This window comes from Sminthopsis crassicaudata, chromosome 6 (assembly GCF_048593235.1).
Source record: "Sminthopsis crassicaudata isolate SCR6 chromosome 6, ASM4859323v1, whole genome shotgun sequence".
NCBI lineage: Eukaryota > Metazoa > Chordata > Mammalia > Dasyuromorphia > Dasyuridae > Sminthopsis > Sminthopsis crassicaudata.
Window position 1 is genome coordinate 240,921,260 of NC_133622.1, and position 12,563 is coordinate 240,933,822.

The 12,563-nt window shown below is 32.2% G+C and overlaps 1 protein-coding gene across 1 annotated transcript; it reads left to right on the forward strand.

Moving 5' to 3' along the window:
• Window positions 1-11,086: 11,086 nt before the first annotated feature.
• On the forward strand, window positions 11,087-12,018 carry LOC141546867 (olfactory receptor 5W2-like). Its single transcript, XM_074275010.1, is given in 2 exon segments — window positions 11,087-11,458; window positions 11,461-12,018. Coding segments are annotated over 2 exon segments (930 nt in total).
• Window positions 12,019-12,563: the final 545 nt, after the last annotated feature.

Below are 12,563 nucleotides of genomic sequence, written 5' to 3' on the forward strand. Positions count from 1 at the left end.
GAAATATAATATCAGAACTATGCTGCTTATATGATTTATATCACAGAAACATAGATTTAATCAGACCTGTTATTTCCTTTATTCAAGATGATACAATTAAATAATTACTTCCTTTGTCAATTCATATGATAAGTACTAACTTGATTAGGGTAACACTGTCATTTATTTCAAAGATGTAATTGAAGTCATTACCAGAGATCAATTATCTAAGCGATCTATCAATGTGTTGTAATTCTGAAATTTCAACATGTTTATGCTTGGCAATAGTAAATCTCCAAATGGATCCTCATTTTAAAGAACTTATGCCAACCCCCTGCCAGCCTTGGGCATCACACAGGGCACAGCTCAGGTTATCTGAGGTTAGCCTTGTAAGAGTGAACAAGATGGTGATAGGAGGAAGTGGTTCCAACCCTAAGGAGCAACGTGGCAGTTCCCAGCCTCTGAGTGTATGACCTTGAACATCCTTATTAGGAAAGGAATGGACACATATCATATATACATGTATCTTCCTGTAGAGAATCATGTATCTACTATAGCTAGGATGTGATTATATATGAGATAATAACTAGAAACAAACACCAAGATGAAAAAAAACACCTGCAGTCTGTAATAAATGGAGTGTCACACCATCCTGGCTCTCACCCCTCATTGGTTACAATCTTCACCATTTCAGATGGACAGTCAGTGCTAGTCACATAAGGCTTATTCTACTCCGGAGTCAGGGCCATGACCCATAACACTTATTAAGGATAAAATGAGACCTTCCATGACATATTGTTTTTAATAATATAAACTAGAATTGCAGGGGAAGAAATAATTTTATTCTTATAATATATACTTTTCTAAACATCTCTCTTTGTATTTCTAAATCAAATACATGTGGATAACACAGACATTCTTAGTGTAGCATTCCAAACCCTCTCATCATTTCTGTGTTGTAATATAAGTACTTGATAATTCTTCTATTAGCCTGTTACTCATTTTCAATAAGGAATATTTAAATTGGCTATCATGTAAAACAGGATTCTCACTGAGATTTAGAGTTATTTATACTGAATTTTTGAGTGAATCAAAGGACTCTGTGTTTGTATATATCTGCTTATAAATTAGAGAAAAAGAGAGAAAGAAATACATATGTGTGTGTATATATATACATATATACACATGCATATATATACATATATACACACACACATATATATATATTATAGATATAATATATATATTATATATAATATATCTATAATATATATAGTGAGAGAGAGAGAGAGAGAGAGAGAGAGAGAGAGAGAGAGAGAGAGAGAAGAGAGAGAGACAAAAAAAGCATGAGCAAAAGCACTGTGACATCGTGATTTGACTTATTTAAGGAATACTCATGGAATATATGAACCTTGAGGAAGAAAGAAGAAAAGATTTGAGTAGGTCTAAGTTTTGTTTCAGTGGATATTTGAGTAAATGTACCATCTTGGTTTATTTGCAGAGTTTGCAGACGAAGAATGTAGAATACTATACTGTCACATTCAGTATGTGTGATTATTTGTGTTGCTAACCTACTGTTTTGTTGTAGCTTTCTAGCTTTAAATACATTGGTACATAGAATTAATCTCTGTGGAGACTAGAAAGGAGAACTTTATTTGGAATTGAAAGTAATAACAATTTAAAACTAATTTTTATTTAAAATGAAATAATGTATGGAAAAATAATTGAATAGTCAGTGTGGAACACAAGAGGCATTAGAGGAAAAGAAATATCATTGATGTAATTGTAGAAAAACAACAAATTTTAATTCAACACATGTGTTAGGAGTAACTATGGTGTATATTTGCTACAATAAGACTACATCGGCTTGTTCAGATATATGGAGGAAATTTGAGAGATAAATTTAAAGGGTATATAAAATGATACCAAACTACAGTGCAATGATATTGCAGGAGAATCTGGAGGATCAACTAGTATACCTACTCATTTTATTCAGTAGGAAACAAAAGCCAAAATAAGACACATGACATGCTTATGTTAGTGAACACAACAAGAGGCAGAGTAAAGCTTTAAAACCAATTTCCTCTGTTGACAACTTCACTTGTTTCTTATATTTGGGGAGCTGTAAAAATTTCTCGAACCTTTTAAGAGAATATTTAATAGTATGGTATAAAAGGAAATAAACTCTAAAGACTGTAAAAAGTTAACTTTTTATTTATAATTTGTCCTATCTGTATATTATTGAATGAGTTATGTAACCTATGGGGTATATATTTAATTTAATGAGGAAAAGACATATACTAAGCTATCTGAAATGATAGAAAATTTAATACACATCAAAAATGATCTCTAAGCATTACAGTGACTCTAATCACTCCTGCTGTTGTCTGGCTAACATATTTGAAAAATTCTTGTAAATTTAGAACCCAGTACCATGACTTTTACACTGGAAGAAGTGAAGGCTGAATTACTTCCGTCTGCAATGGATTGCTGCTACTTCAGCTGAAATGTTTGGCATTGAGAAGCACATACTATCTCAGTAGGTTGGCAAAAATCTCAAAGGAAAATTCAGTTGTGAACACATACATTCCATAATGACTGTAATAATAATATGGGTCTTGATGACAAACTAGGGACAAAATGAGGCAGATTTGGGGAAATAGTTCTTTGAATGAAGAGTAGAAATGGATTATATATGTAGACATATGCACATCAATATTATATATAGTTTATGAATTAAGATACATATATGTAAAAAAGATTAACTAGACATTTTGGGATTTATCTCATCTCATTACTGTGGATCTCTATGGAGTAAGCTTGAAGTGGGAGGGAGGGGAAACTGGGTTTCCCTATAGATTCTAAACTGGGTATAAAATAATGATCTGAATGTATATATGTGTCTCATTATTAAAAGTATTTCCCCCCATATCTTTCCCAAAGACTTTCTGAAAATAATTATTCTTATTATGTAACTGGTTTAATTTGTTGGTTCATTGTAAGATAATTTAGAGAGGAATTTTTCAGCAAGATAAATGCTAGGTCATGCTAAATAGATATTACGATTTATAGCAAGGTGTAAAAGATGTAATGAACCTTAGCAGAAGAGACTATATCTTGAAAGGATTTAACTGAAATTAATATTTCAGTAAACACTTTCATCATTAAGAAACATATGAGTTAGAATAACTCTCTTTTTATAAATAAAGAAACAAATTCTCAGTTAACTTTATTGACAGAAAGTTGGTTAAAGAGCTAATAATATTGGGCCAGAATTCAAAACGATCTCACTTAAATTGAAAACATCATATTTCTTCTAATTTACTGCATTATCCCTCAAACACAAGAAGCTAGAGAAATCCAATATTCTCCAAATTTCTCATTTCAATGAAATTGTCCATTTCTTCCCCTCAACTTTTCCCTCCTGTTCCTTATTTTCTTCCCTAACAAAGAGTTTATTTCTGTAGTGAAATCTGGCTAATGATTGGGCAACATATGCAAAAAGCATAACCTTTGTTCATCATCCCTATCATTATTATAGTTGTGTTTAAAGATAAAGATTTAGTGACAATGGAATACTTTTCAAATGAGATCCCTTATGTACACTAGTATTATGCAAACACCATGAAAAGGTTTTTAATTTTCATTTTTTTCCTTGTTGTATGTGTGTGTGTGTGGGGGGGGGGGGTCAACTGACTTACCCAGGGTCACATAGCTAGGAAGTGTTAAGTGTCAGAGGCCAGATTTGAACACAGGCCCTCCTGACTTCAGGGATGGTGCATCACCTACCTTCACCCCTTACTTTGTTAAAATAGTAGATAATTTTACGGATTAGGGATCTCATTCCCATTGAAAATAGATAGATTTCCCATGTTTTCCAGCAACAAATTCACCTCTTGCCTTAAATGACCCATTTCATACTTGGAAATTACTCATTTCATATTTCAAAATTATCAAAGAAAATTTTCCCTACATTCTAGGTCTGGTAGAATTCACATATATCCATCTGGTCCTAGAGATTTTTTTCTTAGGGAGTTGATGAAGAGTTCCTTCAATATATTTTTCTAAAATTGGACTTTTAAAATAATTTATTTCTTCCTCTGATAATCTGGAAAATCTATATTTTTTGTAAATATTCATGCATTTCACTTCGTTTAACACTTTTATTGGCATACAATTGGGTAAAACAGCTCTTAGTTATTGCTCTAATTGCCTTTTAATTGGCAGAATATTCACCCTTTTCATTTTTAATACTAACAATTTTATTTTCTTCTTTCCATTTTCTAATCCAATTAACTCAAGTTTTATCTATTTTATTGGTTTATTAATGAAGCCCACATTTGTTTTGTTTATAAGCTCAATATTATTTTACATTTCAATTTTATTAATCTCCCTTTATATTTTTAGAATTCCTAATTTGCTATTCAATTGGTGGTTTATTTTTTTTTTTGTTTGTTTGTTTTGTTATTGTTGTTGTTGTTGTTGCATATTCAATTCATTGATGTTCTCTTTCTCTATTTTATTCAAGTAAGCATCTAGATATATAAAACTTGCCTAAAGAACTGCTTTGGCTGAATCCCATAAATTTTGGTATATTATTTCAGTATTGCCATTTTCTTGCATGAAATAATCGATGGCGTCTGTGATTTGTTGTTCCTTTCACTCAATGTTTTCGATCAGATTAATTTTGGGGATATTTTTCTCTGGCCCTTTAGTATATGTGATTTTTATTGTCTTATGATCTGAAAAACATGCATCTTCTATTTCTGCCTTTCTGCATTTTATTTTAAGGTTATTATGCCTTAATAAAGGGTCAATGTTTGTATTGGTTCCCTATACCACAAAGAAAACATATAGTCCTTTCTATCTCCATTCTTTTTTTTTCAAGGGTCTATCATAACTAAATTTATTAAAATTCTATTTACCTTCTTAAATTAAAAAACTCTGATATTTCACTTCACATCTTTCAAATTAGCTAAGATGGCAGGAAAAGATAAGGATAAATGTTAGAGGGGATGTGGGAAAACTGGGACATAAATAATATGTTGGTGGTGTTGTGAAATGATTCCACCATTTTAGAGTGCAATATGGAACTAGGATTGAAAGGCTTTATAACTGTGCATACTCTTTGATACAGAATTATCTGTACTCCAAAGAAATAATAAAAGAGGGAAGAGAACCCATATGTGGAAAAATGTTTGTAGCAGCACTTTTTGTGGTAATTGGAAATGAGTAGGTATTTATCAGTTGAGGAATGAATGGCTGAAAAAATTATAGTGTATGAAGATAATGGAATATTACTTTTCCATAAAAAAAATGATGAATAGGATGATTTTAGAAAGACCTGGAAAGATTTACATGAATTAATGCTCAGCAAAACAAGCAGCACCAGGAATAAATTGTACACAATAACAGCAAGAATGTGTGATGATTGATTTTGAAAGACTTGGTTGTTCTCAGTGGTTCAGAGATCCAAAGCAGTCACAATATACCTTGGACAGAAAATGCCATCTGCATCCAGAAAAAGAACTAAGGAGAATAAATGTAAATCAGCACATGTTAGGAGGATTTATTTCATTTACAAAATTTCAGAACATTCTTACTTGGATAATTAGAAAAAAATTGTATTGTTTTTTCACTGGTGCTTTATATTTGAAAGTATATCATACATGTTATTTTTTTCTTCAACAAAACTGAGATATAAGGTGTTAGAAAACATAAGTGTCTTGCCTAAGATCATATAGATAAGCAAGTATGAGGCAAGATCTGAATTCAGATAATCTGCAAAATGAAAAGATTGGGCCAGATGGAATTTAAAGTTTGTTGAACTAGGCATATGAAATATTATCTTATGATATATTCTTTTGAGCCAAAGTTCCCTCACTACAAATGAAAATAATCATAACAAAATCTTTCTTTTCTCACTTTTAAGATTTCATTTGAAATCAAAATAATAATTGAGAAGTGCCAGATTAATTTTAAAAATGCATCAATTATTATCTCCAATGATGTGCACATAGTGATATAAAATAATTCACAACTAATAAATGGGTTTGCATATAAAATTGTTTTTTAAATAAAATTAAATTACTTCCTCAAATATGACAAAGTTTAATGAACAATGTTTCATAATCAGTTGAGAATATTGACCTTCGTCACCATTCTTCTCACTTGTATGAAATCTTTGATGGATATATGTCATCACCAACATAAAAAGCCACTGTGAACTGCTTTTTCCATTCAGTCATTAATCACATTAGAGAAAACACTATATAATTGAAATGTTCCCAAAGAACAGAGATTATATTTGTAACTAAAGAAGGAAAAATTAACCCCTCTGAAAAGTAATTGAATGTTTTTCTCCTTTATGTGTCTGTTTTCTGTAAACCACTCTCATCACTATTTTCAGGCACAGCTGGTAAGTCGTGCTTCCAGTCCTTGTGGTATCTATCAGTCCAGCGCTATTTTTGAGGCTGATTTATCTATTTGGTTGTGAGGGAGTAAGGACGTTCACAGAGTCCTGTGTATCTTCTCCGCCATCTTGGCTCCGCCTCCTAAGTTTCCTTTTTTTCATTGTTAAAGGTCCACATGGGTAACCCCCTATATTCATACCTATATGAACTAAAGCACATTTGGATTATAACAACACACTATGAAGAATTAACAAAAAAGGTGTAAAACTAGTGATAAATTGTTAGAGAAACTGAAATAAGAGGTATATTCTACAGTTTTCTAAAATCATTAGGGAAACTGAAGACTATAGATGAGCAAATCGGTATGAAATTTGTTGATTTGACTTGTCTATCATTATATAGAGACTTTTTAGTGAGGAAACTCCTCATATCACTTCAGATGCAATCCTGTTTTTCACTTTGTAATTCTATGGAGATGTTTGGGCTTTCTGAGTGGCTAAGGGAAATATTCAATAATATTGAAATATTCAATATATATCAAAGAAAGGATTGATCCCAGATTTATTTAACTCTGGGACCAGTACTATATCCATGGATACAGTTGCTGTTGTTTTGTCTTCTTCAACATAAAAAAGCATTTTAAAATATTTGTTAAATTGAGTGGATAGTAACAGATATTTCAATAAAAATGTGTACATAGATTAACATGAATCATTTCTTTTTAAATTCAGCACAAAAATTCTACATTAGTAGTATCCCATTTTTATAACTGAGTATACTGAGACTCTGAAAGGATTCCTTGAATTGCTCATTTTCAAGAAGTAATGTGTCATGGCAGAAACTAGACATGGACCCACATTTAACACCACATACTAAGATAAGATAAAATGGGTCCAAGATGTAGGCATAAAGAACGAAATCATAAATAAATTATAGGAGCATTGGATAGTTTACCTCTTAGACTTGTGGAGGAAGAAGGAATTTGCGTCCAAAGGAGAATTAGAGACCATTATTGTTCACAATTGATTACACCAAATTGAAAAGTTTCTGCACAAACAAAACTAATAATGCAAAAAAGATTAGAAGGGAAGCAACAAATTGGGAAAACATTTTTACAATTAAAGGCTCTGATAAAGGCCTCATCTCCAAAATACACAGACAATTGACTTTAATTTATAAGAAATCAAGCCATTCTCCAGTTGAAAAATGGTCAAAGTATATGAATGGACAATTTTCAGATGATGAAATTAAAACTCTTTCCACTCATATGAAAGAGTGTTCCAAATCACTATTGATCAGAGAAATGTAAATTAAGACAACTCTGAGATACCACTACACACCTGTCAGATTGGCTAAGATGACAGGAAAAAATAACGATGAATGTTGGAGGGGATGTGGAACAACTGGGACACTGATGCATTGTTGATGGAGTTGTGAAAGAATCCAACCATTCTGGAGAGCAATCTGGAAGTATGCCCCAAAAGTTGTCAAAATGTGCATACTTTTCCACCCAGCAGTGCTACTACTTACATCCCAAGGAAATACTAAAGAAGGAAAGGGGACCTGTATGTGCCAAAATGTTTGTGGCAGCCCTCTTCATAGTGGCTAGAAACTGGAAAATGAATGGATGTCCATGATTGGAGAATAGTTGCGTAAATTATGGCATATGAATGTTATGGAATATTATTGTTCTGTAAGAAATGACCAACCCAAAGAATACAAAGAGTCTTGGAGATACTTACATCAACTGATGCTGAGTGAAATGAGCAGAACTAGGAAATCATTATACACTTCAACAATGATACTGTATGAGGATGTATTCTGATGGAAGTGGATATTTTCAACATAGAGAATAGCTAATCCAATTCCAATTGATCAATGATGGACAGAATCAGCTACATCCAGAAAAGGAACACTGGGAAATGAGTGTAAATTGTGAGCTTTTTTTTTTCCTTCTCAGATTATTTTTACCCTCCGAATACAATTTTTCCTTTGCAACAACAACAACAACAAAATTCGGTTCTGCACATATATATTGTACCTAGGATATACTATAAGATATTTAATATGTAAGGGAATGCCTGCCATCTAGGGGAGGGGATGGAGGAAAGGAGGGGAAAAATTCAGAACAGAAGGGAGTACAATGGATAATGTTGTAAAAAATAAATAAATAAATAAAAATTTAAAAAATATATAAAAACAAATAAATTCCATATGCATATGTACTGTTAAAAATGTTATAATTATAAAAATTAATAATAAAAAAAAACTTTAAAATGAGCTAGAGTAGGAAAAAAAAATAAGAATTATAGTGTGACAGAAATTCCTCACTGAAACCTTTCTCCTTCTTATCACAAAATATTCTCTCTCACTGTCTACAAAGTATGCATTTAAGAAATCTTTATGAAACTGTTAACTAAGATGTATTCTGTACTAGCATGAAATTGGACATGAATTAGCTCTTTTTAAGACTGAAAATAAGCTGTTTTGAAAGAATCCCCATGCATTTTCTATCCCCAAATCATTTGCTCCTACCACCTTCTTTACTATTTTAGGGATGCCAATATCTTCCTTAGTTTTCCTGAGGTATCGTCCTCATCGTGTCACTCTTCCTCACAGTCCCATGTTCATTGACTTGTAAAACCTTTAATTACTCCTTTTCTGCTCATATACTTCTACACACTTATTTTTCTTCTCTGGAACTGCCATCATTTATGTCCAAGTCGTCAACACATTTACTTAGATTCTTGCAAAGTCCTTGTTCTCTTTGCTACAGGGAACTAGAAAATCTGGTCCATATTTCAGTAAGATGTCAAATTGTTCCACCTAAAGAGAATTTCAGATTATGTCACCTTGTCTAACCACACCCCAAAATGGTTAAGTGGCTCCCCATTATCTCAAAATTAAATATAAAATGATCTTCTGGGATTTTTTTTTTTCGGAGGCTGGTATTAAGTGACTTGACCAGGGTCCCACAGATCTTCAGGAATTTTAAAGTCCTTTCTACCTTCATTCAAACCTGTCTTTTGAGTCTTCTCATACTTCACTTCCACTCATTTATTCAAAGGCATCTAGGAAGCACAGAAATCTGTAAGATGGACTTTGAGTGAGAAAGAGAAGTTCAAATCCATCCCCAGCCATGTAAACATTGTGTAACTTGGTCATCTTACATATCTACCTGCCCAAGTTACTACCCATGTGAAATCAAGATAATGATGACACATTTCTCAGAATGATTGTAAGGATAAAATTAGCACTTTGCTCATTTTAAAGAATTATACAAAAGCCATTGTGGTCATTGTTGTTATTCTATGGTTTAATGCTACCTGCCTCATGTTCTTCCTAAAACATGACACTCCATTTCCTCACTCTGGACATTTTCACTGTCTTCTTCCAATGGCTGGAATATTTTACCACTTCATTTATACCTTTTGACTTGTCAGGCTTACTTCATTTTTTAGATAAAATCCCACATCATTTAAAACGCCTTTCTAAATTCTCCTTATAATGTGTACTTATCTTTTCTTGCTTGCCCCTAATTAAACACACACATGTACACATACACACAGACATAGACATACATATACACACATTTTAACATTTATATGTATGTATATATATATATATACATATATATATGTATATATATAAATATTATTGTAAGTGATATATTTATATATTTGGATATAATATGTCTCTTACATCTTACATATATTGTCAAGCATGCCAACACTATCAATAATACTATGTAGTTTAACATCTATTAATGATAATATTTCAATAATAGCATAATAGTAAAATGATAATTTGTCACTGGGGCTACAAATAAATGCACGAAAGGAACTAAAACTCTAATTGATAAGATACAAATGCACTATATATGTATGAATGTTTATCATTATATTTGTATTTCTATAACTACAGACATACATATATGCATGCACACATATATTTGGATATGTGCACAAAATCAAAGATGACATAGGTACCTAGAATTCGAGGAAGATTGATACCTTAGATGAACTTGAATCCATGTCCATCACCTTATCAAATAAATTTAAATTGAATTAAATTACATTTTATTTTTAAACTTATCAGATCATTCGAGTACAATATACTTCAAATAGTAGTGATTTTCAACTCTATTAATGTTTTAGATTAAAGACATTGTAATTCATGCTGTTTTCTACAATGGATTATTAGGCTTAGTATCATCATCATCATTATTGCTATTTTCCTTGAAATGACATTTCAGATATATCCCAGATTTACTTCTAAAAGACTTGGTTTAAGATGTGCTTTTAACCAGCTTTTAATGCAGGGATAATTAATCCAACCTACATGAGCTCAGTTTCCTAAATTGTTGGAAAAAGAAATTCTACAGTATAAAATTCATGCATATGTTATAGATGAAATGACCTCTTAAAAGTTTAGAGAAATATTCAGGTAGAAATTTTCAACATATCTTCTGTTCTTCCTTCCTCTTTTGAGAATATTTATCTGGAGAAGGTAAAATTTGCTATATTTATTTGACATTAATCAGATGATGGATAGGAAGGTATCTTTTATCAAAATTACAGATTAGAAGCACTCTAAAAGTCCTATGCCCATCAACTTTACAAAAGAGTAAAATTACAGTTCTTCTATTTGTCAAGATTATTTGTCAAAACAACACAGAAGAGAACAAAATAGGGATGATGGAGAGAAATTACTCCAACCCAAATGAATTCATCTTCTTGGGAATCACCAGAGATCCGGAATATGAAGTTATGTTTTTTGTCCTCTTTCTCATTGCTTATTTGGTTATTCTTATAGCAAATCTTGGGATGATCATTTTAATCAGGATAGGCAGACACCTGCACTTGCCCACGTACTTCTTCCTAAGTGACATGTCTTTCTGTGACCTCTGCTACTCCTCAGCCATTGGCCCTAAGATGCTAGTGGACATCTTTGCCAAAGACAAATCCATTTCCTTCATAGGTTGTGCTCTGCAACTGTATTTCTTCACTCTCTTTGAAGATTCTTCTTGTGTGCTATTAGCAGTAATAGCCTTTGATTGCTACATATGTAGGCCATAAGCAACCCTCTGCTTTATACAGTAAACATGTCTAAAAGAGTGTGCTATTTATTGATTTCTGGTGTCTCCATGGTGGGGATGATGGATGCTCTGATCTTTACTACTTTAACCTTCACACTGAGTTTCTGCAGGACTCATGAAATTAACTATTTCTTCTGTGATATCCCTCCTCTTTTGTCAATCTCTTGTTCTGATACCCATATCAGTGACCTGATCCTCTTTATCATTTCTGCCTTAATTGAAACAATCACTATTCCAGGAGTCCTCATCTCTTACATATTTTTGTCTGTGTTGAAAATCCACTCAACTGAAGGCAGAGGCAAAGCCTTTTCTTCCTATACCTCTCACTTAACTGTTTTTACTACTTACCAAGGTACTCTCCTTTTTATGTATTTCAGACCAAGTTCGATCTATTCACTAGACGAAGATAAAATGACCTCATTGTTTTATACCCTTGTCATTCCCATGTTAAATCCCTTGATCTACAGTTTGAGAAACAAAGATGTGAAGAAGGCTCTGGGAAATTTGAGAAAGAAACTAGGTTTTTAACTTCAATGTTTGTATCTGGGCTTGGAAACAATAATGACAAAGAATATGAGGGTGCAATGAAATCATCTGCTGTATACTCAGGTACTTACGCATCTTCACTTTTTTTTTTTTTAGTTACAATAACAATCACAAAATTTCGGTGAGGGAAAATGACCTGCAACTTTACATATTCTAAAGTCTGTCTCTACAACATTCTGTCTCTTGCTGGGCTGCTCACATATTTCTTAAAAAGTGAATTTGTCCAAGGAATTTTGTATGTTAAAAAAATGCACATCAAAAAGTGGAAAAGCTCAATTATAGATAGCAGATTGAATCTGTTCCTTTGAGATGGATTTCTCTTATAATGACCATTAATGATAAAATATATTCTTTTATCCCATAACTTATATAATGCCATCATACTGTGGAAGGCAGTGTCATCATGGGAATAGAATGCTGGATGATGAAAAAGATGAGGTGAATCAAAAGTCATCACTGGCACTAGATATATAACTAAGGAAAAGCCATTTAATCTATATCTCAATTTCCTAAGTTATAATATCACA